Source organism: Talpa europaea (assembly GCF_964194135.1).
Source record: "Talpa europaea genome assembly, chromosome: 6".
In the NCBI taxonomy this organism is placed as follows: Eukaryota; Metazoa; Chordata; class Mammalia; order Eulipotyphla; family Talpidae; genus Talpa; species Talpa europaea.
This window is the reverse complement of record NC_140072.1, coordinates 29,601,500-29,627,207: the sequence shown is the minus strand read 5'-3', so window position 1 is coordinate 29,627,207 and position 25,708 is coordinate 29,601,500. Positions and strand designations below refer to the sequence as shown.

At 41.0% G+C, this 25,708-nt stretch overlaps 1 protein-coding gene across 1 annotated transcript in view; it reads left to right on the top strand.

Moving 5' to 3' along the window:
- The window catches only part of LHCGR (luteinizing hormone/choriogonadotropin receptor), a gene marked incomplete at both ends in the record, with an annotated part of 56,188 nt that extends 34,430 nt beyond the window's left edge, over positions 1 to 21,758 (top strand). Inside the window, 5 exons of the mRNA XM_084235110.1 lie at positions 5,816 to 5,884; positions 10,440 to 10,514; positions 12,324 to 12,509; positions 15,723 to 15,803; positions 20,672 to 21,758. Coding sequence (XP_084091236.1) covers positions 5,816 to 5,884; positions 10,440 to 10,514; positions 12,324 to 12,509; positions 15,723 to 15,803; positions 20,672 to 21,758 — 1,498 coding nt within the window. The remainder of the gene's footprint in view (positions 1 to 5,815; positions 5,885 to 10,439; positions 10,515 to 12,323; positions 12,510 to 15,722; positions 15,804 to 20,671) is intronic.
- Positions 21,759 to 25,708: the final 3,950 nt, after the last annotated feature.

Genomic DNA, 25,708 nt, shown 5'->3' with positions numbered 1-25,708 from the left:
AAAATACTGTCTTATTTCTTTTTAAATATATTTTTATTTTGAAATTTTAAACGGGCAAATGGAATCACTTTCCATTTGTTTATCCACTGACAAGTGGTAGGAACAGTACTATAAACACCCCGAGATACCATACCTAGATTCACAGCTTGCCACACCCACTCCCTCTCTATTTAAGTACACAGAACACATTTCCCTTTTGCCAAACCATCCAAATGAAGTTTATTGACGTCATGGCACTTTATACCTAACTACTTCAGCATGTATTTCCCCCAAACATGGACATTCTGTATAACTACAACAGCATCACACCTCAGGAAATCAACATGAATTTAATGACATCTTCCAACCTGTATTCACTGATCAAATGTACACGATTTTTATGACTTTTAGACGCAGAATCCCATCAAAGTTTATGCACTGCATTTTTGCTGTTATTTCTTAGTCTCCCCCACCCTCACCTCCTACCCTGAAAACTGCCCTGCTCTGTTCTATATCACACTGAGTGCTGTGAGGAGCCCAAGCTAGTGGTCCAGAATCACGTGACTATGCTGCCATTTCTGCAAGAATCCTGCATAGGGCATGTGGGGTCTCTCCCAGTGTGTCAAGCCAGGAGGTACCTCATGTCACTCAGGAGCCACGTGGCCCACCCAGGTCGTGACTGCGGACCTCTGTGTAAAGGCATATTTTTCCTTTGTCATTCAAAAAGGATCCATAGGATACTTGAGCTCCTTGTGGCTCTCCTATGGCCAACAAACTTTTATCCAGTGATTTTGGCACCTATTGATTATTTACTTGTTACATATGGAGATACAAGATGGTAATTTTGAAATTCTGTCATTCTACATTAGCCAACACTCTTTTGTAAAAATCTTTTTTTCCCTTTTCCTCTCTCACATCGTTGCTCTCTCCCTTTTTAAGCATCACTGTGGAATATGGAATTTTCAAAAATTGTATTCCACATATATTATAGCCTATTTCAATGCCTGTCACCTTTTTGTTATTGCATATGGTGAAGTCATTTAAGTTGACATGAATTTGGTTTAAGTGGAGAGAAGCATTCAAACTCAGTGCTGCTGAAAAGCAGGTCTGCTCATATCAGTGGCAGGGATCCCTTGCCAAGGAGACTGTGAGCCCCATGGAATTGGGGAACCCTCACAGACATTCAAAACTAGGGTCATGACAGCAGATAGTAGTGGCTGGGTAAGAGCTACCCACTCAACCACTGCCAGGGCTCCACTAGAGAAGGGTCTGCACACACAAGCAATTACTCAGATATAAAAGGATGTCAGCAAAGTGCACCCAGAGAAAAAAGTGGTGAATTTATGATCCCTCTTCTTTAGGATAGTGTTGCATAGTCATTTGAGAAAAAAATGCTTATTGATATACCACCAAAGGCAGTTTCTAAAATAATATGCTTTATTCTTCAGTAATGGGGACTCTTAAGATCTAGAGGTCCTGCAAACGTAAATTCAGCTTTATTCTTTGAAATCCAAAAACCAGGTGGCAACATGGTCCAAGAGGGATCTATGACAGAACATCCAGTATGGCTAATACAACCCCAAATGCTTTTAGAGTCCTAAGAATATTCAGAGTTTGTAATAAGGCAGCATTCAGAATTAGAGTATCATTTGTGACTTAGTTCTAAACCCTGAATCTTATTTTGAACAAAAAGGTAGCATTCACTTTGTTTGAGTCACAATTACTGACACTTGAATAGAGAATGCAGACAATGCTTTAAAGTAAGGTACAGCAATTGTAATAGAGGAAAAAGTTAGGGGGGATTCATTTCTATGCCCGTGACAGCATCCTCAAGGCAAAAGAAGCACTCCTCATTTAATTCTGACACCATGATGTTTTGGAAAAAAGTTATCTGAAGTGACTCTCCAGATGTTTTAAAGGGCATTGCAAGCATTGTGCAGGTCTGACAGCATGGGGGCTCCCACTTACATTTGTAATTTCTCCAAAGTAAGGAAGCCACTCGTTTAATCAAAACAAGACAGCACATCCTATTGTGTATGCCTGGGAAGAACAGAGATGAAAAGCAGCAGCTGAAAAGGAAATAGTGGAGACTTGTTCTTTGGGAAACTGGGACACATAGGACCAGGCTATTAAGAAATAAATGTCCAGATACAAAATGGTGAATGATGCCACCCTTTTGAGGGTGCTCAAAGCGTGAGTTCATTGGGGGCAGCCCATACCACTGAACTGGCCTGCGCTGCCCAGCAAGAGAAAGGCCAGTGGAGAAGAACAAGAGCTCAATTAAACAGGTCACTGTATTTCACAGAAATCCTTTCCAGAGGATGCAAAGAAACCTCTTTCCCTCTGTTCTGGTGAGAGAGTTGGAGGCCATTGCCAAATAGGAGTTAACGGGAGTTAATAGGAGTAACAGTAAGAATTTACTGTGTTCCAGAACCCAGTTCTAAGTGCTTAATATATGTTTACTATTTTAATCATCACAACCACCTTGTAAATCAATGGTATTATTATCATCTCTATTTTCAGATTAGGAAATGGAAACACAGAGATGCTAAGTAACTGGCCCAGGGTAACTGAGCTCGTAAGTAGGAGAGCCGGAGTTCAATCCCAGACATTTGGGCTCAGGGCTCCTGGACTTAACCACCAGGCTGCACTTAGAGCAATGGCGTTGCAAGCCTCACAAAAATGGCATAAGACGGAGGAGCCCATCTTTATAAGTATCAAAGCTCGGGTCAGGGCAGCATAAAATAGTGATGAAGGATGGGCATCCCAACAACTGCAGGCAGTCTTGCATTACTAGGAAGAGTAGGAGCTAGTTTTTGCAACTCCACCTCTTCAAAGACACAGAAAGCAATCAGGGGACTAGAATCCAGACTCTATTCTGACCCACAGAACATCTGATTTGCACCATGGAGCTGCTGAGAGCTGTCCCCTCCTGGTACACCATAGGGAAAGGAGTCCCACAGCGCAGGCCCACGTTCCCTGGGACTGCTTGCTATAAAAACACATGTTCCTGGATACCACCAGATCTTGATGCCAAGGTCTCTGTGGCACCTGATCAGTAGATCGGACTCTGTTTTGGCAACAGCTTCAGGTGATTCTGAGTCCATGGATGGAGGTGTATGCTGTGAGAAATACTGGCCTAGAAGCCAAGATATCCAGCTTCAGGAAAGTTGAGAGAAAGACAGGTATGATTCCTTCATCTAAAAAAAGACTGCCGTAAAGGTATCCAACCCCAAATGACAAGAGACTGCCAAAGCACAATGTTCTCATTGTAAAATTAAAAAGAAAACAATGCTAAAGAATGCTAGTGAAATTGAGCTGCTAAAGCGTTAAGAAGATTGTAATTACAACAGGGATCAAACAAGAACTGATCCCCCACAGATTCCACATTATAAATGAACATGGAAAACTATTGAAAAATGGTGTCCAATAATCTATTGCAGAATATAGTAAAAGCCAGTGTGTGAAGGTGTAGCTCAGAAGAATTCCAGAAGAAAGCATGTAAGAGCAGAGAAGCCAGAGAGGCTCTTCCCAGGAAGAGCAAGACAACCACTTCACAAGCCCTGAAACTGAGCTCCTGCTAAGTAGTAGGCATCATGAGTGACCCACAGGCTTTATGAAATGAATTAAATACACTATCCTGCTCTCTTTGATAAGGAGACTTTAATAAGTCTTAAGACTTTAATAAAGTTTTAACTTTAATAAGGAGACTTCACTAATTATTTGGTAATCTATTTTCTGTATTCAAATATCATGCCTCAACATGAGTCCCACCAATATTTATTTATATGCTGGTTGGTCTCAGGTGTGCTGGGAGTTAATGGGAAAAACCACAGGCAGATAGACTGACATATCACACACACGAGACAGATTCCAGACTTGTCTTACTTAAAAAGCCATAGGAACCTTACAGGCAACAACCCCTGAGCACGGGCAAGTAGAACATCTGTCTGAAGTATATCTCAACTCACACACCTGTTTATCTCTGACATGGCCCATGCAGCTGCCAGCAACCCTTTTAAGGGAAAAGAGCATCTTCCCAGATGCATGGAGCTTAATCTTATATCACACCAGGGCCTTTTCTCACTTGAGTCTTGGCATAGCAGGTTGAGCGCAGTGCTGTGAAGCTGTCCGTAGCCTCTGCAGTGCAGGTTTGATTCCCAGCCAGCCAGGGAGATTCCCACATGGTGCACAGACCTCTCCTGTCTCACCCGCTGCTCCCCTCAGCAGTGTTTTTCGGTCCTCTGCCTGTTCTGTTCCCCGCTCTGTCTCTGGTGAATCCTCTCACCCTCCCGTGCCTCTGGCCTGTACCCCAGCTCTTGTATAAAAATAAATAAATCTTTTTAAAAGAAAAAGAATGTAAACAAATATTCCTATTTAGGTTGTGGCATTCAAACTTTTTGGCTATCATTTATAATAAGATACTGATCTTCCATGGTCCCATTCCCTCCAATCCACTGAGCACATATTTATTGTCATTTTCCCGGGTACCAGGCACTGTTCTAGAGATGGAAAACTCTGCAGTTAACAGAATAGGTTAAAATCCTTGCTCTAGGAAGCTTACATTCCGCAGGGGGAGGTGAACAGTGAACAAGTACAATATAATGTGGGTCAGATGGTGATAAAGCAACAGAGGGAAAACAAATCAGAGAAGGGAACTAGAGGATGCTGGGATACTGGGGGAGGGGAGAGCGGTAGTTTAAATAGAGCAACCAAAAAAGGTCACACGGGGAACATGCCATTGAACATATTCCTGCAGGAGGGAAAGGGGCCATCTGATATCTCAAGGAAGAAAAGTAAAAACCATAGCAAAACCGATGGGCTAGAAATCACCCCAACAAAAATTGTGTTCTGGTCCATTGTTTGCCTAGTGTGGGCTTTAAACAAGTCACTTTCTGAGCCTATTTCCTTCTTTGTAAAATGAAGGTGCTGCTTGATCCTCTCCAAGTTCTTTCAGGAACATGGAGAGTTCCTAACTCTAACACTTGGCATCTGTGTTCTAAGAAACCTCTTGTGTTTTAATCTTGGCAGACCTGTATATGTGTGTAAACTTACACATATGTGACATACAAAAATGCTACAACAAAATTTCATAAGCCGGACTACCCTATTTACATGCAACATACTTAAATATTTTAAACGCTGACTTCACCAAACTAAAATTGATTTCACTATCCACTAATGGGTCTTAAAGAACTTACAGGCAACAACCCCTGAGCACGGGCAAGTAGAACATGTGTCTGAGCTATATCTCAACTCACACACCTATTTGTCTCTGACATGGCCATGCAACCACCAGCAACCCATTTAAGGGAAAAGAGCACAGACATGGAAATCTTCTTGGTGATGGCACCAAATATGGCATCTGCAAGCCACACACTGATTTCCAAGAAAAACAAAAGCTAACTCGGTACTTGAGCTTTCCTCTGCCCCCAGCTTCCAGATGTATGCCGCGCAGGCCTGAAGCAGCAGAGGTGAAGTGCCAGTCTGACAGCTCCAGCCTCAAATCCCAGTGCTGCTTCCCTTTGACCCTAGACAAGCCTCACCACAACACTGAGGGTTAGGTTTCTTACCAGTATAATGGAAATGACAAGAAGGACTAAACCATAAAATATACATAGAATGACTAGTCAAGTATTACTGGGGGTGGTGGTGAGGGTGGAGGCAGAAGCAAACCAGACCAAAAAGAGGTTTATCCCTTAGCATCTAAAATGTTAGAGAAATAGACCACATTGTGAATGCCCATAATTTTCTGAGCAATGAATGTCACAGGAGGAAGCATGTGAGATTCCAAACTGATTCTTTTGTTTCTAAACCTTCCCTCCTACCTCCTCAGCAAACTATATGGAAATGGATTTGAAGAAATACAAAGTCATGCGTTCAATGGGACGACGCTGATTTCACTGTAAGTATGTGCTTATTTCCCCAGCTCATGAATAAAAATGAAATATTACTCTGGCTACCAGATCATATTCAATCTTCAGCAACTAACTCAGGACAAAAATAAACTTTCAAGTGGCTAGTCCTCAGTGTTTCACGCATGTTACTAGGCAACTGGCTGGCTGGAAACCCCAGAGCACCCTGATTTCAAAGATAGATGCAGCCTTTATACATTGAAGTTGACAGTTTGCTGAAATATTCAACACCCTACTTTAGGCTTCTCCATCTCACAGCCTCCCTCTCTAGCCCCCTCTTTCAAGTTGATGGTGTGTTAGAGGCAGCAGGATTTCAGAAAAGAAATCCTTCCCAGCCCTACTGCAGAGAAATCACATAATGTCATTACAGAGTTTAATCAACACCCCAGTCCAGGTCGGCTCACCCTTCTCCCTGCCGCTAAGGGGTTGGGAGAGGGGGTTAAGGAGCTCATTTTCCACTGCACCCTAACCTTGGGAGCCATGGGAGCCTTGATTTTCACATATGCTACCCCAGCCCCCAGCGTTAACAGCCTTTTTGTCAAGAGGAAAAACCCTACTATTTCCTGTATAGTCTCAATCTCCTTTTGGTGCTTCCTTTTTCTAGAAGAGTGGCTCGTTCTCAAAGCTTACAGGACTGGGGCTACTAGAACCCTAACAGAGTAGGTTCCCCTTTATTAATTTTTTATTAATTACTTAATTATGAATGAATAAATGATAATTAGATTTTTTTGTGCAGTGAGCACTAAGTACCTAAGAAATGGTAGCTTTTCTAAAAGTTGTCTTTCCTGTCACGGGGTGAATTGTCCCCATTTTCTCGCTGACTGGAATTTAATGAAGAGTTCACATTAGCCAACTGAATCTGTTTCTGCCAAATTTAAATCAAAAGCGCATCCTCTCCTGGCACAGCACTCTCAGATGCTTTGTTCTGTTGTTCACTCACCAAGTATTTGCCAAGCATCAGCTGTATTTAAAGAAGCAGCTATATTCTGAGGGAGAAGTAAAGATGAATAAGCCCTGGCATTGGCCCCACAGAAGCTCACAGAGGAGAAAGAAACCCCTTCACCGGGTATATAAACTGTACACTAAATGGTAACTAAAACAGAATGCAAAGCATGACACCTGCCTGAGAAAGGGAAAGCCCTCTGGGATTTAAAAGACAGAAAAGAAGGAAATTAGAAAAAGACTTATGGAGAGGTAGACTTTGAGGTGGGCCTAATTTGGACATGCAAAGATAGGGGGAAAAATGCATTCTGGGCAGAGGGCAAGGAGAAGAGTGGCTCAGAGGAAGAAGCATGGGATGTGCTCACAGATCAGCAAAAAGTGCCTTTTAGAAAGTTCTAGATGTGGGTTAAGGGCCATGCAGGAAGGGCCTTAAATACCAGATTAAAAATCTGGATTAAAGATTAAAGAAGATTAAAGAATCTTCTGCAGAAAATGAGAAGCTGTTGAAAGTTCTAGAATAGGAAGTGTGATAGAAGAGCATAAAGAAGTTTCATCTGTTAAAAGGGAGGGCAGAGGGTCATAAGTGGCAGGCCAGGGCTGGGAACAGGGGCCAGGGATATCTGATAGAAGGGTTGGCTGAAGTCCTTTGTGGTTGAGGTCACCTAGACCAGGGGGAAATGTAAGAACAGATAAAATATAGAATTGGGAGAAAACCAGAGATGAAGAAGAAAAGTAAGAGCAAGGACTAAGGTGAGACAGTGACCAGGAAAGTACATCCTTGGGCGGTCAGGGAAAATAGGACTTCAGAAGGAAGGGCCTTGGTCTACAGTGTCTCAGCTGCTTCAGAGACACAAAATAGATTTGCAGTTCAAAAAAATCCATTTGGTCAAGATTCTGTCTTGTTACATAAAAAAGAAAACTAAAAACACAAATCTCTTGGCCAAGAACAGAAATCAATTTCATTCAACAAACATTTATTAAGCATCACTGTTACGTTAGGCACTGTTAGGTGCTGGGTCTGCAATGGTAAAATGGAAATCATTCCTGCTTTCATGAAACTTCTGTTTTAGCAAAAGATACATCAAAGAGGAAAGCAAATAAGTGAATTTATGGCAGGCAGTGATATATACTAGTGGCAGAAATAACCTGTTACTGAAATTTGCAAAAATACAAGGGGGTGACTAGAAGTTAGGTGCCTCACATCTCCCTATGAGTTACGCTCACTGGAGAACCAGGAGTTCATGATTGCATAGTGAGGGGAAGACCATTACAGAGAGAGGAAACAGCATGTGCAAAGGTCCCGAATTGAGAAAGAAAAGAAGTTGATAAACTGGGAATCGAGAGGAAGCTGGTATGCCTGGAGAGTCATCTACAAGGAGAAGGCTGGTGTGAGATAAAACTGGAGATGGAGCAAATTATACAGAACTGAGGAGTCAAGAAAGGAGTCTGAATTCTCTTCTAAAAGCAAGGACACTTGTTGAAGGCAGAGAAGAGTTCCAAAACCGTCAAAAATTTCAAACTGTACGTTCAGTCCAGTTTCTCTCACCTTCCTTATAAGTAGGCCTGTCCACAGTTGATCAGAACAAAGTTACCAGAGCCCAACAAAGTTCTCAAACACACTACTTGCTGAGGCAGGATAAGGTGCAGAGAAGCAGCACAAGGGCTGCCCTCAGAACCGCAGGGCCCAAGAGTCAGTCCTTACCATTCCAGAGCACCCCAGTTTGGGAAGCTTTGCATGGACTTGGGAGTTTCCCCACTGGGCTTCATAAGGTCATGCTACCTACACTGCCACAGTGGAGGGCCATGTCACATGGGAGAGTCCCCCCAAAGTGACCCCGCCACAATCTTGTAGATGAATTTGATTTATTCTAACCAAGTTGCATAATGCAGAGTTATCAGTAGTACCAAAAGGTCCAAGTTTTAATAAAACGTGAAATGCTCTGTCATGAAGTTTGAACAATTAATTAGACCTGGCTGACATGAGGATTATTTGCTCACAGTGCCCCGTTATGATTTATGACCATAACTGAACATAATTAAAACAAACCAAATCAGGAAGAAGAGCCATAGAGGTTTGGGGAGGAAATTTTCTTTTGATTTAGATTTTAAAAAGCAATTGACTCTGGGCCTCCCCTGGTGGTACAGCGGCTGAGCACTGGGCTGCGAGGCTGCCCGCAGCCTCTGCAGCGCCAGTTCATTCCCGGGCCGCCAGTGAGTGTCCCACAAAAAAAAAAAAGAAAAAAAAAAAAAAAAGGCAATTGGCTCTGACAACCTCATCTCTTTGAAGATGGAAATACACCCAAGGGATAGAATGAAGTGAGATGGACGGGTACAACCTAAGGAAAGGGTTGAGGGGTTCCCAGGAAAATCCTTAGCAGAAGCATATGGAAAACAGCCACTCAGGGTGTGAGAGGCAGGGCTTTTGCACTTTTTAAATGGCTGCCGTGATGTGGAGACACACGGGAAGATGATGAAGATATAAAGCTATGAGATGAGCCAGGTAATCACCTAGACATCCAGTGGGGGAGAGAGCGGGGTACTGGTGCATTTAATTTGCCATGTCACCCTGTAACCATGGTGTACACGGAACATGTTCCCATGCTCCAAATCATCAAGCCAACAATGCATGTCTGCTGTGCCCACTGTCCACCGCTTTCCAGATTGCTTTCAATCACCACCCTTACCTTGTAGGAACAAAGTGTGCAAGTGAAGACAGGCAAGCTTGAGCCCAGGGACTCCTCTCCCAGCTCCATCGTCTACCCAGACAAGGCCTTTGCTTGGAGACACCAGCATCGGAGCCCAGGCGGGAGGCTGCTCAGCAGGGTCAGGCTGAGCTGCTTCTGAGCAGTTCGCACTGAGTTGCTCTGAGCTAAAGGGTAAAGAAGCCCTTAATTAGCTACTGCTGTAGCAATTTCTGGCTTCTTCCATGGCCTTAAGAGCAATGGCCATCAACACTTTTGTTTCCACACCTGCACACCTGGCAATCGTCTTATGCACAGCACCGGCCCCCAGGGCACGTGACACCTTGCTACATGGGCTGCATTCCCTCCCCTTCCTGAGGAATGCATTTCTGAGAATGCATGAAGGCATGCATATCTAAAAGAAAAGAGCAAAATGAAATGATGGAAGCACCCACTTACAACGGCCCCTCCTTTATGTTTTTAAAGAAAGTATTTGCAAATTTCAATTTGTTACTATTAACAGACTCTGAGACCTCTGAAATCCAGCAGGAAGACTGATACAGGGCAGGCTGCTCTCTTACCCTGGCCACCTGAGCAGAATTTTTATCCTTGCCCAGCTGTCTGGCAGTAAATTTTCTAACCTCAGGAAGGGAGGAGCACAGTACTTTTAAGTTGCAGGGCCAAGGCATCCACCAAGAAAGAAGGCAAGCTCAAGAGGGGAGGTGGGGCCCAACACACCAACAATGTCACAATTTTACCAAGCAGTGTCATATCTTTTCTCCACTTTACCTACAGTTGCCCCACCTTGTCCTCTCCAGCCCTGAGCACCATGCACACAGGCTGGTCCAAACATGTCTGTACACAGCTGCGACTGGGTACACATGAGATTCCAACTCCACTAAGGACACTGTCCTCCCCACAGGGACTTAAAGGAAAATGCACACCTGGAGAAGATGCACAATGGAGCCTTCCAGGGGGCCATAGGGCCTAGCATCTTGTGAGTACAGTGATGATTCCAACCGTGCACAGCAACATCCCTACTCAGAGTATATAACCATGTCCTCCCCAGCCGGGCTTTGCAGAGTGTCAGCCGCCACAGGTAAAAGGGCTGCATGACAAAGCATGGCAACTTGGGAGCTTCAGCAACACAAAGGCATTGTCTCACCATCGTGCAGAAGCTGAAGTCGGGCCTGGCAGGGCTGGTTCCTTCTGGGGGCTGTGAGGGAGAAGTCTCTTGCAGGTCTGTCTCCTTGCTTCTGGTAGTTTTTTCTGGTTGTGGAGGCGTAACTTCGGTCTTCGCATAGCATTTGCTGTGTGTTTGATTATCTCCAAAGCACCCCCTTTTTATAAGGACAGTGGTCACACTGGATTAGGGCCCAGCCTAATGACCGTATTTTAACTTGATACCTCTGTATAGACGCTATTTCCAAATAAAATCACACTGTGACGTACCGGGAGATTAGGACCTCAACGTATGAATTTGGGGAGATACAGTTCGAACTATAATACCAAATATGGAGGATGGCGTCATGTGCTGACAGAGCTGACTCACCTGGCATTTGCTGGACAGGAGGACGGGACCGAGATGCTGTGCGTCAGTTCTCTGAGGGTGTGAGAAGCGGTGCCCAGTCCCTCCGTTAATGGGAGTATCGTAAAGAACATCTCCACTCCTTTGTAATGAGCTGACTTTTCTGTAATCCTAATTTAAAATATATTACACTTCCCCTCCTCAAGAAAAAACCCACCAGATCTACAAAGAATCCTGCTCAATTCCTAACATACCTGAAATAATAATTCTAGAAAGCTGAATGAGAACACCAGCTAGGTAAATAGACAAGGCTACAAAAAGCAGCAAAAGTCTGCAGCCCTGGAGGCAAATTCTGCTGTCTTGATTATTCCGCCGAGGGTCTACACTAGTCTTCATTCTGTGTTGTCAAGCTCACCTGTCCAGCAATCATGATTAATGATTGCTCCATGTGCTGGAAGTACTGGGTCAGTTTGCTGGGTCAGAGAGCTGCTGTGCTGCTAGGAAAGTTACATGGAGCACAGCAGCTGCCACTTAGGAAATACACTGGCTTTTAAAATTCCCACTGACTCTTCTTCCTCCTCACATTTGATTGTTTGGTGTTTTCTTAGACATTGCCTTAAATATAGAAAAGCCCAAGAGTTCAGGACCTTGTTTACAAAACCTGAGCTTTCCACACAGTTCTGCTTGCATGGCCCAGTATTTGCTTTCTTTGGACTGAAGACTCCAGCTTGCCTTTAGAGAACCCGCCTTCTGTGTGCTGGGAGACGATGGCTATCGCCACACAGTGGCTCTTAACAGCCTAGCTGCTTTGCTTCCAGAAAATCTACCCTGCAGGCTTGATCAATTATAGACCTAGGCATCTGAAGTCATGAATATTTCCCCTGGGGCAGAGCACAAAAGCTGATGTCACTGACTGTGCCCACTGTCTCATAAAGCAAGTAGCTATTTCACTTCTGTTGAGTGGAAAGAGGTAGAGGGAGGTAGCTAGAGAGAAAGGAAAGCAGGAGAGCGAGTGAGCAATGATAATGATGTGTGGCAGGTACAAGGAGTTATACTCAACCTTGAAAAGAATAATGGGGTAAATATGAGAAAAAAAACCACAGCACAGCTTCTTGAATTCAGATCTTAATGAGACTAACTGAAATGGAGCATTAGGGGGAAGGTAAGATGGAAAAAACAGAGCCCCAAGAACCTATACCAGGATTATTGTTAAGAGCTTTCATTTATGAATCATACATTGATGATAAATAAAATGCCTTTCTCCCTTCTATTTTTCAGGGATATTTCTTCCACCAAACTGCAAGCCCTGCCCAGCGATGGGCTGGAATCCATTCAGACACTAATTGCCACATCATCCTATTCTCTAAAAAAACTGCCATCAAGAGAAAAATTTACCAGTCTCCTGTATGCCACACTGACTTACCCTAGTCACTGCTGCGCTTTTAGAAACCTGCCACCAAAGGAGTAAGTAAAAAACAAAAGGTAATCCTGACAAGCTGTGGCAGAATCTTCTGACTTCAAAATAGTCCCCAGTTGACAGCTCCCTGCTCCTTCACTCAATGCCTCCTCGACCAACTCCAGAGCCGTGGGGTCACTTTCGGATAGATGAGAAGCGAATGAACCACCCTGTTTCTTCCTGAAAAATGATTCCAAGTAGTCAATTCAACCTGAAGCTAGATCTCTGTAGCCTGTTTTGGCCTGACTGAATTATAACCTTGTATTAGGCTACCATTGCAGCTGTAAAATGGAGCACAAAACTGCCATCTCAAAAGCCAATTAGCTTTTATCAGTGAAGAGCATCATTTTTAAAGAAGTTGGAGGGGGGGGTATGCTCAAGAGGGTAAATTTTACCTTATGTCTTAGTCCCTCATAAAAGGCGCACACAAAACCCTACAGGAGGGTTATGTTGTTTTCTAAAAGCTATTTCTCTCCCAGCAGAGACTGCCTTCCATTTCAGAACAGAACACCAGCGCCCTAAGGTTTAGCTCAGGGCAGGCACAGAAAGGGCACCAGCCCCCAGCTGCTTTGTGTCCAGTAGGGAGCATCTTGCTCACTCAAATGATTTCACGTCAGTCCAGAGTGGAATGGCAGGGCGTGCCGGAGTTCATCCTTCCTTCAAGCAGTTTTCCAGATTTTTTCCGACTGAGATGCATACTAGAAATATCTTTTTTACATTGCAACCCAGTACACATCACATTTGTAACTGATAGAAAACACAGCAACTCTTCACGGGATATAGTCTGCTGTTTTCTATTTCACTCTGATTTTGTTTGGTTTCAATGCTAGTCTTGATGCACTCTTTGCACTTTCATGACCCACTGACAGGTCCAACAACTTGGAAAGACATTGCCCTAAGGACATATTCTGCAGCCTAAGAAGATATTCTCAATGAGAATGCCCTAAGATAGTAACATTTGATGCTGCTGTCTTTGTTTAGAATCAACTTATTTATAATGAATCAACCAGCATATATTATTGTACACCTGCTTTGCTCCTTGCATAGATAGGTGGGTTCTGTTTGAAGCTTTTGAGGTAACCAAGAGCAAGGTCTCACTGTGCTTCTAAACCCATGTACCTTAAGTGAGCTTCTAAGAACACTGAGTGCTTGCCGTGTTCCAAATCATGTACAAGAGCCCAAAGAGACAAAGACAAGTAAGAGATAATCCCAACCCTCAGTGTCACAAATAGCTGTTTGGGGGCAATGCACAAGACAACCAGTACTTAAGTATAATACAGCATGTTATGTTAGAGCTGAGAACAGAACACAGTATTCTGGGTGCACAGAAGTTTCTAAATGGCAGCAGGCCTTGTGGCAGTCCTTCTGAGGAAGTGTCTTCTGCTAGACTTGAAGCACAGGTAGGAGCTGGCTAGATGGGTGTAGGGGGAAGCACGCCAGGAAGATGGAATACCGTGTGTGAAGGGACAAAGGCAAGAGACGGAGGAATGAAAGTTCTTCAGAAAAAAAACTTGGAACAAGACTTATTCTTGCATATGGAGAAATGAGTGAGAGGAAATCAGAGAGAGGTGGTTGTGATAGGCTCTTAGTGCCAGGCCAAGTGGTTTAGAAAATGGGAAGCCACTGAAAAAAATCAAGAAAAATCTCCCAAATTTGCTTTTGTAAATACCATGCTGTCAGCAAAGTGGAGAAACAGATCGAGGAAAACAACTACATTGAGAGAACAATTATAGATGCTGGTTCATGAGGAAGGTGATCCTGGACCCCTCCACCTCTGGGGCAAAGAGGTCACATCCCTTCTGACATTACTGGCATATGAAAACTTTACTTCAGAAGCTTTTTATTCCAGTAGCTGGAAAAGACGATCTCTGAGCAAAAATAAATAAATAAGGGAGGTAGGGGGAGGGAACAAAACACTGAGGCCTCATGCAATTGTGGGACAGTATCAAAGTGAGATGTGAATGCAGTCACACAGAGGTTGTCTTGACTGGGATTACAAGCTTGACCTGACTCCCTCTGTGTCCCTAAAGCTAGAAACCTTGGATGCTAGGCTAGCGAGGATAGAGTGCCTGAAGGAGGATCAGTGGAATGTTTGTGCAAACTCTGAGTCACCCCTCTGCCCTGCAGCTGCTGAGCCTGGATAAAGCACACAACTGCCTTAGCAGATGGCCCTAAAGGCCTCCTTGGTATCTTTGATAAAAATTTCAAAAAGATAGTATAGATGGAGCCCAGTGCTATTATCTGAAGGCCAAGAACATTTCCTGGGAACTGCAGGTTGGTTCACATACAGTATCTCTAAATGACAAACACAGAGACAACATCAAACACACACACAATCTGATCCAAATTTGAAGATTCATACTCTTGGCCCAAAATAACAAGCTGATTAATAGTTGGAAAGTTCAGGTCAAATAGTTCTGATATATTCTCCACCTTCCTGTTTTTACACAAAGTTTTTCTACAAGGAATTATCTTCTTGGTGTTGGAGAAGAAGAATGTAGACATGGCCACTTTGACTTGCCTTATTACCTCTTCCTCCCCAGGAAAGGTTCAGTTTCTCACAAACTGCTCTCCTTTCCTCTGTTTTTTCCACCCTGTTTTCCTTTGTGCCTCCCTTTTGTTTTATTTTAGAAATGTAAGTACAATCCTTTTACCTTCTTGACATTTCCCCCCTTTCTAGAAGTTAAACATCTTGGAAAGATGAAGGAGTTGGGAGAATCCACATATATTTCTGCACATAAGCAAAAATAAAAGCAGAAAATTCACACAATAATGTCAGGTCTGATATCTTCAAATCCTTTAAAAAGGATTCCCGGTTACAATTCAAAGCCATGAACTCTGAGTGGTTTTGCTCATCAAGGCCAATGTGGGAAGGAGCGTGGTGAGGAGCAAACTTTAATATACCAAAAAGGTAGCTTTTAACGAGCATTGAAACACCTATGATTCAATATGACAAATTTAAGTTTTTTCATCTATAGAGCCCACACAAAACACTTAGCTTTCAGATGCATTTTATCTAAGCTGGAAGAATTCTAATGACAATTCAAAGGCTCTACTCTCTCTCCGGGAAGCATTTCAGTAGGGACAATGGTTCAGAACACGACACTGGTGTAATAGGTAAAGAATATGGATGAACAAAGCATAAATAGACATGATCAGGTCTAGTTTAAAGAGCAAAAGCTCAATTGCTTTTTTTTTTTTTTTTACCTTTTCTCTTTCAGGCAGAATTTTTCATTTTCCATTTTTGAAAACTTTTCCAAACAATGTGAAAGCACAGCAAGGAAACCAAATAATGAAACACTGTAAGTATTTGCATGCAAAGAAACTCAGGAAGCCACATCTCATTCTGTGTGCACCTTATTATTATCTGTGCCAATGATTTTCTTTTGATAAAAGTCTTGATTGGGAGGATGTTTGCAAAGCATTTTAATAGTTCTAAATTTGTCCTTGCAAGTAGCATCAGTTGATACAGTATCTATTTCAACTGGTTAAAAAAAAAAAAAAGCTTTTTAAAAAATGTAACTTCATGTTTATTCTACAATTAAATTCTTCTCGGAAATTAAAATTTGTATTTGCAGGCATTTGGATGCAGGTATTTTACACTTTCACTAGTCATGTAACCAGCGCCCCACAAAGACTAACCTATTGTGGACCCCACACTCCTTCAAAAAGACTTGGGCTGCCAGACCACTATGTGCTAAAAGTTAAAATCATTCAGCCTAAATGCTATCACTAATATACACAGGATAGAAGCTACATAGCTATTGTACTGGCTGGTTTTTAAAACTTTTTCCTGGCTGCCTTGGCATTTCACATACCTTCAGTAACAAAAGAGCATGTCTCAAAAGGTAATCCCAGATGTCCCTATGCCGCGTTTTTTGTGAGTTAGAAGATTCATTACTCCCCATCCCCAACCCCCAGTGTCCTGCAGGCTACAAAGCCAGATGCCCTAAGATTCTTGCCAATCTCCCTCTTCTATATCTTTTTTCTTTTCTTTTCCCCGCTACCAATCTGCATGTTACATAAAGATAGCAGGTTGGTGTGATGGGAGTACCCTGGGCTTAGGGGCTCTTCCGAGTTGGACTTGAACCCTTACCGTAATGTTTCTTATAACGCTGGGTATCCCTGGGCCATACTTATCTTTTTTTTTTTTTTTGATACTTCTTTCCTTGTAAGGAATATCCTTGACTTTCAGAACTATCAGAGTGAAGGGAGTGATATACTCTATCTCCTTCTTGTCTTTTTCTTCCATTTAGATCTGACACCACCTATCCTCCAGTTTCCTTTTCCTCCCCCTTCTGTCTTCTCTCTTGACAGTCTCCCCATCAGAGAACTCTTTTGAAACATCTGCCCTTTTTTCCCCCTTACAATATGAAACCACTTCTGTTAGAGTCGATGGTACCACCAGAAGGGGGGAGACGAGTCTTTACCCCAATCTCAATAATCCTCACCAGATTCTACTCAAGCCTTCCCAAATGGATATACACTCTTGAGTTTGTTATGCTAATCTGCTTTTGAAACAAGTCCCTTAATATTCACCCTCCCCAAATCCCTTGAAATTAATATAAAATCCAAGAAAAAAGAGAGTGCGCCCTGCAAAAAAGCATTTTTTCAGATAAATCCCATTCTTCTCCTTTTCACCAAATTGTTATTCCTGAGTCCCTGGAGTTTGGAAATTCTAGAGCAAACTACTAAACCTTAACCTACTCTACCGAGAGGCCTTAGCTTCCTTACCACTACAACTGGATCCCTGGCCTTCGGACAGCCCCATCTTTTCTTCTTTCTCTGTTCATTGTGACTGAAGGAGCGGTGCTCTGCTTCTTTCCTCTGGCTCAATGTGGGTAAACCCACGTGCGTCCATTCAAACTCCCTACATAGCCTTCAATATGAAAGACAGCTCTGTGCTGTGCTTTTGTCAATAAGCATGCTGCTACCCTCAGGAACCATCCCAGGACACACATGTAAGTAGCAGCAGGCAAGTATTTGGTTTGAAGACAAATCACAAAGGAGAAGAACTGCTAAGACATATGCCCAGTAGGGCAAAAAAAATAAATAAATAAATAAAGGGCAAAAGATCAGGGGAGTGGGAGAGGAAATACACCTCAACTCTTACTGATAAATTTATTCAGAAATTATGACAGAATTTCTAGAAAATTTCAGTTAGTGTTTCTAGCAACTGAAGTACTTCTGCTAAGGAGAAAGGAGTAAAAGAAATTGAGCAAGCGATAGTTGGAAGGCTTTCACTTGATTTAAATATAGGCTATTAGTGTAGGGATCATCCAGCAGATGTGCTTAAAACACAATTTCCTGGTCTCTACCCCTAAAAATGTGATTCAATGTTTGAGATAAAGCCAATAATTTGCATTTTAACAAATACCCTGGAGATTCTGATGGAAGTGAACTAAATGCCACACATTGAAAAACACAATGAAGTAGATAAAAGGTCTCTGGAACTTGGATATGAAAACCTCACACGGTTACCACTAATATACCAAGTGCTGAGGGTCTTAGGCAAGTCACTAACCTCCTCAGTCTTGACTGTCTCACCAATGAAATGAAGGATTCAGTAGATGGTTGTCCCGACCCGTGAGATTTGTAGGCACGAAAAGAGAAGGGCTGAGGATGAAATGAGGGGCTTGAGGCAACTTGACGCTAGCGCATGCTTCTTTATTTTTCCTTTTCCTTCTCTTACTTTTCCATGTCTTTCTTTTCCCTGTCTTTCTACCTTCCCTGGCCTTCTCTCTGCTCCTCTGGCAGCACTCTCCTCTCTCATGGTTCTCCTCTTAAATCTCTTTTCTTCTTCCCCTCTCTCTCCCAGGTTCTCCTCTTATATCCTGGTAGCTCCTCCCCCCGTACCTCCCAGTCTCATGTGATTTACAGTAAAAACCTGTGGTTCTCCAAAAGCTAAACGGTAAAGCGAAACTTAACTCATGGCACGCATACGCAACACGGCGCATGCTCCGGACGGCTCCGGACAGATGGTCTTAAAGGGCCTTTCCAATACTAAGAAATAGCATTTTCTTTAATTGTTCATTGTAACCACTATATCTCTTTAAATATTACAAATCTGGGTAATTATATTGATGTCCACAAGATGAGGACAAATGTGTGAGAGGTTCCTAAGTAGACATCTGCGCGTGGCCTTTCTCTAGTTCCAAATTGTTTTCTGCAATAATCTAGCACCTTTCTGGGGTCCTGAGTCATTTTTTCCCTTCTTTTTCCCTTCTTTTTTAATGTGTTCTTCCCCTTTTCGTGATTGTATTGGTCAAATATAACATTTCATCTACTCATTATAAAACATACACACTTCCTTATAGATAACATGAAAAGCAAAGTTTTGAGAGTAGAGAAAAATACTCTTTAAACCTGTGAGGATTCCTAAAGAGAAATACTTATTTGTAATGGCCTTCACAGAAACATTCCCATCCCACCAGTCCCCACGATTACATTAGCAGAACCATGGGCAAATGAAATTTGTTGAATCTACATGTGCCAAACTGTAGACACTCACTGACCTATATCTTCTTAGAACCAGGATCTTCCTGGTTTATTTATTGCATAAATATTTACTGAATGAATACTCTGAGTCAAACCAGTGTGAGGCATTAACATTTCGAAAATGAATAAGATCTTGTCCCCTACCTAATAAATAAGACTACTAAATATACACATGCATCATCACATAATAATATAGTTTGATAATTATAATACTTAAGTGCAGCAAAAGGGACAATAAACTCCCTGGAGGTGCAGAATCAGTAAAGGTTTCATAGATGAGCTTATTTTACAAATGAGGAATAATTCACTAGAGAAAGGAGACGAGGAAGGAAAGAAGAAACAGAGATGTCTTCCAGGCAAAAGAAATCTCATACACAAAGACAGAGAGTTGAAACAATAGAATTTATTTTGAGTCACAAGTCATTTCATGCTACCAAAGGGATGGCTGCATAGGGATTTGCATGCAATAAATTGTAAGAATCCATAATGCTCACTGAGCACTTAATATGTGTCAGGCATTATTCTAAGCATTCTGTGTGCTAATATATTTAATCTTTAGCACAGACGTAATAAGGGAGATATATTATTAGACAAAAAACTAGAAGGAAGAGAATTTAAGTAACTCTCCCAGGTTTATAAACACATTCCGTAAGGACTGGACCCAAGCAGTTTGGCTCCACAGCCCATTTTTGCACATCACTACTGCTTTTTAAAGATGAGACTGAAGAAAGGAACAGAACCCAGTTCAAGGGGGGACTCAGAGGTCATCTCAAGGATTCTGGTATTTATCCATAGCCAATGAGAACCTAGGAAAAAAGTGAATCAGTAGACTTGTGCTTAAGAAAGTCCATCCAAGTAGGAACATACAGATAGAAGAGAGAGAGAGTTAAAATTGGAGGAAGGATGGCAGAAAGAAAACTAATTGTCCCATTAAAAGAGGATGAAAAACCTGAATTCTGAATTCTGACCACAGCAGCAACTGTGGCAAAGGTGGGCCTGTTCCTTCACTAAAGACAGTGTCCCTCTTCAACCCACTCTGAATTTGACTCATTCCTCTAACAAGTATCCAGTTTCACCATTTCTTCCTATTGCCCATGATGATATTCTTCATCTGCTGCTAAGTTTGTAGTACTCTATCCTTGGTTTCTATTTCTCAGCAGGGCTATTTGATTAACCAGGGACTCAAGTGCAAACAAGTTCATCAGTAGCTGATGATCGTCAACAATTTGCGCCTTCCAATCCCATTTGTGTTTCACTACAAACAGCTTGATAGCAGTTTGGTTGGCAACTAAATGAGATAAATAGCTAAGAAAATGCCAAGAAAGGATTCTTTTATATTTAGCAAGCATATATTGTGCCTCTAAATTTCTTTTCCAAAGAGAATTATCCTATGTAAACAACTTCATTAAGACTTTGCATCAATGTGCAAAACATATATATATATTTTAAGTCTAAATGACTTTTCATTTCCTTCTTTTGGAACTCCTACATCAATTAAGAGTTCCAATAATTTAACAAATAAACCTCAGGCCAAGGCTGTTGTGGTTTTGTTTCTTAGGCTTAAAAAAAGACATTAAAAATGATTCTTGAATTTTTAGTACCCTGAATCACTGAAAATCTCTTAAATTTACATTAAGTCAAAATATTCTTCTTACAGATATTCTTCTTATAGGTATTCTGCCATCTTTGATGAAAATGAACTGAGTGGCTGGGATTATGACTATGGTTTCTGCTCACCCAAGATACTTCAATGTGCTCCTGAACCAGATGCTTTTAATCCCTGTGAAGATATTATGGGCTATGACTTCCTTAGGGTCCTGATTTGGCTGATCAGTATTCTAGCCATCATGGGAAATGTGACTGTCCTCTTTGTCCTCCTGACCAGTCGTTATAAACTGACCGTGCCACGTTTTCTCATGTGCAATCTCTCATTTGCAGATTTTTGCATGGGGCTCTATCTGCTGCTTATTGCCTCAGTTGATTCCCATACCGAAGGCCAGTATTACAACCATGCCATAGATTGGCAGACCGGGAGTGGATGTAGTGCTGCTGGGTTTTTCACTGTATTTGCAAGTGAACTTTCTCTATATACCCTCACAGTCATCACACTAGAAAGATGGTACACCATCACATATGCTATTCAGGTAAACCAAAAGCTTCGATTAAGACATGCTATTCTGATTATGCTTGGAGGGTGGCTCTTTTCCACTCTGATTGCTATTTTGCCCCTTGTGGGTGTCAGCAATTACATGAAGGTCAGCATTTGCCTCCCCATGGATGTGGAAACGACTCTCTCACAAGTCTACATATTAGCCATCCTGATACTCAATGTGGTGGCCTTCATCATCATTTGTGCTTGCTACATTAAAATATATTTTGCAGTTCAAAATCCAGAGCTGACAGCTACCAACAAAGATACAAAGATGGCTAAGAAAATGGCGGTTCTCATCTTCACGGATTTCACCTGCATGGCACCTATTTCCTTTTTCGCCATCTCAGCTGCCTTAAAAGTGCCTCTGATCACAGTAACCAACTCTAAAATTTTACTAGTTCTTTTTTATCCAGTCAATTCTTGTGCCAATCCATTTCTATATGCAATCTTCACAAAGGCATTCCGAAGGGATTTCTTCCTGCTGCTGAGCAAATTTGGCTGCTGTAAATATCGGGCTGAACTTTATAGAAGGAAAGGTATTTCAGCTTATAACTCCAAATGTAAAAATGGCTTCACTGGATCAAAGAAGCCTGCTAGCCTACCTTGATGTTGCCCACATTGCACTGTCAATATACAGCTGTGCTAGACAAAACTTGTTGTAAAGAATGTTAACTGTTACATCAGTAACCACTTTGTTGAACAGTACTTCAAGGGGTAAAAAAAAATTTATTTTTAGGCACATTCTGTAAAAACAGATCTCCACCTCCTTCAAAGTGTCGTCCATGACTACTGCCAGTCTAAAAATTATTTTTTGTTGGTACATGATATAAAATACAGAAGTTGATGATGTTAAGAAACTGTTTTAGCAATTTTGACAGAGTTTTTATGTCAGATGAGTCTGCTATTTAAAAAGTGGTAATATTTTGTATGTCTTTTTTTTTTCATTTCATCTTTGTCGTAATTATTTTTTGGGCATTTTAGAATAGGATTAGTCCATAACAAATTTGAAATTTAAAATAAATGGTCCTTTTCCTCAGATATTTTGAGAAACACACTCTAGAGCTATTTTGTCTAATCTGATAGCCACTGGCCATATGTGGTTAAATTAAAACTAAGATGTAGTTTCTCACTTGTACTAACCACATCTCAAGTCTCCCTGGCCCCACATGCTTACTGGTTACCCATATTAGCACCGATGTAGAACACTTTAATCATTACAGAAAGTTTGATTGGGTAATACTGTTCTAAAGACTTCTATCTGTCTAGGTTGTACTGTTTGAAATTTAACTTAAGGTAAGTATCTAAAGGCAAGTTTCAGCCCATTTGCTTGGTTTGATGTTTTCCTTCTAAGTGCAATGAGACGTTAAATAGTAGACTATACACTCTGTTTAAGTAGGAACCCCGTCTCCTAGCTCAGCATCTTGGCAATGGTACACAACAAATGTGCTGAATTGCCCTGAAGGTATACACTGTATAAGGGGGAAAAAAAGGTGTTTTTTCCCTTTCTAGGCCCCCATCTTTTTTTTAAGTGCAAGTTTAAAAATGTTATTTAGGTGAAATATTTTAAAATATTTAATTCTCATAATTTCTATCCGTTGGAGGTATAGAAAAATATATCCTATATTTGCTAGAAGTACTGTTATCAGAATTGACTCTTGCTGGACAATGAAACTATGGCTTAAATTCCAGTGGTTTTTTTGAATGTATGCTCCTTGACTTTTTAAAATAACTTTTATTGAAAGCTTATTATGTGCCAGTATTTTATATAATACTTGATAAGTATTTTATATAATGTAACCCATTTAATCTTAATAAAACTCAATGATGCAGACATTATTCACTTTTTTTGCATCAATAAGAAATTTACTAGTGTTTTAAAATTCCAAATACTGGCTAGCCTGGAAAAGTTCAATAGTGGATTCTTGAGGGCTTTCTCCACTGAACATGGTGACTGGTTATCTTTTGGCAAAGTTGTTACACATTTTGCATGGATAACACACAAGTTGGTATCTTCAAAAGGCCAAGCAGATAGACCTCACTTGCCTCCTACAAAACACTAATAGCAGTGCTCTGGAAGTTCAACTCTGTTTTGAAGTTGTGATAATTTTTTCACACCAAAAGCGGGAAGTTTGAGAATCAGAAAAGTTCAATGGATTCTGATAATGTCTAATTCCAACAAGTGCCACAGTACTAAGCATGTAATGATAAGGTTTCTTCACCCCACCAGTAAAGAGCATACTCTGGTCAGCAGCCTTTGTAGGCAGGTGCTTGCTTCTTTACCACCAGCTGGTTTGTGGACAGTAGGCTTTGTATGTGTCATGGTACAGAGACCTCCTTTCTAAACATCTTTCTCATTGGCCTGAAGCTTCTGGAGCTAGAGGCAGAGCTGGGGTTAGGGAGTGATGGGCAACTGTGAAACCCATTATTCACATTTTATAGAGCAGGAAAACCTACTAAATTAGCTCAAGTTCTCAAAAACTAGTAAAAAATACAACTAATACAATTCAAACTCAAAGTTCTGATTCAGGATCCCAACCTCTTAACCACCGTGCTTTACTGTCTCCCTTGCAGGCAAATCATAAGTTTACATATGGTGAAATAGACAAATCCTAAGCATATCATTTAATGAATTTTAAGAAACACATACACCCAGGTGACCCAAAACCTCTGTCAAAACATAGAACATTATCACCCTCAGAAAGTTCCCTCATGTCCCTTTCTTTAATCCTTCACCCATCACTCCCCAGAGATAACAGCAGTTCTGACTTTTCCCCCATAGATAAGTTTTACATGTTCTAGTGTTCATAGAAATATAATCATACATTATATGCTCTTTTGTGTAAGGCCTCTTCAACTGAGACAACATTTTTGCTTTTCATCAATGTTGTTGCTTGAGTCAGTAGTTAATTCCACTTCATTCCTGAGTAAATATTCCACAGTATGAACATATCACTCTTCCATTCTTGTACTGATGGATATCTGGGCTATTTCCAGTTTCCAGCCTTCCCTTGACATTTTATTTAAAAAAAAAAAAGGTATAGCCATAACAAGACTCTCTATACATTTAGTCTCCTTTCAATCTTTACATTGTTGTGCAAAGAGATTCAAAATAGATTATAAAAGATCATAAACATCACAAAATATCCCTTCTCTATATTTTTTTTTTACATTTCTCACTTTCTACTCCATAACTAGTTACTTGTCTTTACTCAGATAAGTCCTCTTTGTTATACGGTACTATTTAGAATTTGTCTCAGTGATATGGAATACTAGTCATGGTGTATACATACATACAGAATAAACTTTTTGATTGCTATACAATCTAAGAATCAAAGTAACTAGGTAAGCAGAAAATAAAAGAGCAGAAAATAAATCCTTGTAGAGAAATTTTAGCTACATACTCTGAAACATTATTTGCATTCAAAGTGCCTCTACACATACTCTGAAAATAAGTTCTATAGCTTTTCCACATTGTTTTCTATACTATACCTTGTTTTTACATCCAGTGTCCCTCATTCTCATAGTCTTTCATTCACTGAGACTTACCAGTTATTCCTTTGAATTGTGTTCCGCATCACTTCTTTATTTTGCATTACTACATCCCAGGCCACTTCTCCACACCTCTGGAGTACTACCCTAATCTCCCTCATTTTTATTTATACCCAGTCTTTCCCAACTCCACACTCTCATACCCACCACGGATTAATCTTCTTAAAATCCTATTGCACCTTATTGCATATTTACCAAAAATCCTGAGCAACTTTATCAGTACCTATAAATTTAAGTTTTAGCTCCTAGTATAACACTGAAAGAGCTTCAGAATCATTCCTCACATCTGCTCACTTTTATCTCCTGCTGTTTTTCTACATGAAACAAATTGTTCCACTTATTTTTCCCTAGCTACACCCTATGTATCTACATTCTGGTGTCCTTGCCATTCCTACTATCTGGAAAACCTCCCTTACCTATCTTCCTTGTGCATCTGTGCATCTTTTAAGTCCCCAGCAAAAGGTTTATGTTCTTTATTAAGTTCTCCTTAATTCACTCCCTCCCTAATCCAGTACAGTTAATATATCTCCTTTACCTGAAATTAAGCAGAGCATAAATAATAAATATATAACCCAGAATGGTTTCTCTTTGGATTCTTTTAGCACTTGTCACCTGTATCACTTGTTCACCTTTTACCCAATACTGTCATGTACTAAAGATCTACCTTTACATGCATATCTCACCCGTTACAAATTTCTTCAGTGATAAACTTGTCTCTTTTACTCCTTTATTTCTCCCACTATGTCTATCCTACAGCATTATACATGCCAGGTGAATGATGAATTTTTTTTTCTTGCTGATTCACTTTTATATGTAATTAAAATATGAAACAATCCTAGTTAAGAAGTATTTCCCTTATGAAATGGTGTCACAGAAAGCATGTGTATGCTTTATCGGTATAATCTTGATACATAAATCGTTAAGGCTAGCAAATGCTCAAGAAATGTATATTCCTATTTTGTATTTTTTTTTTACTGTGTTTGATACTATCACTGGTAGGTTGCAAAT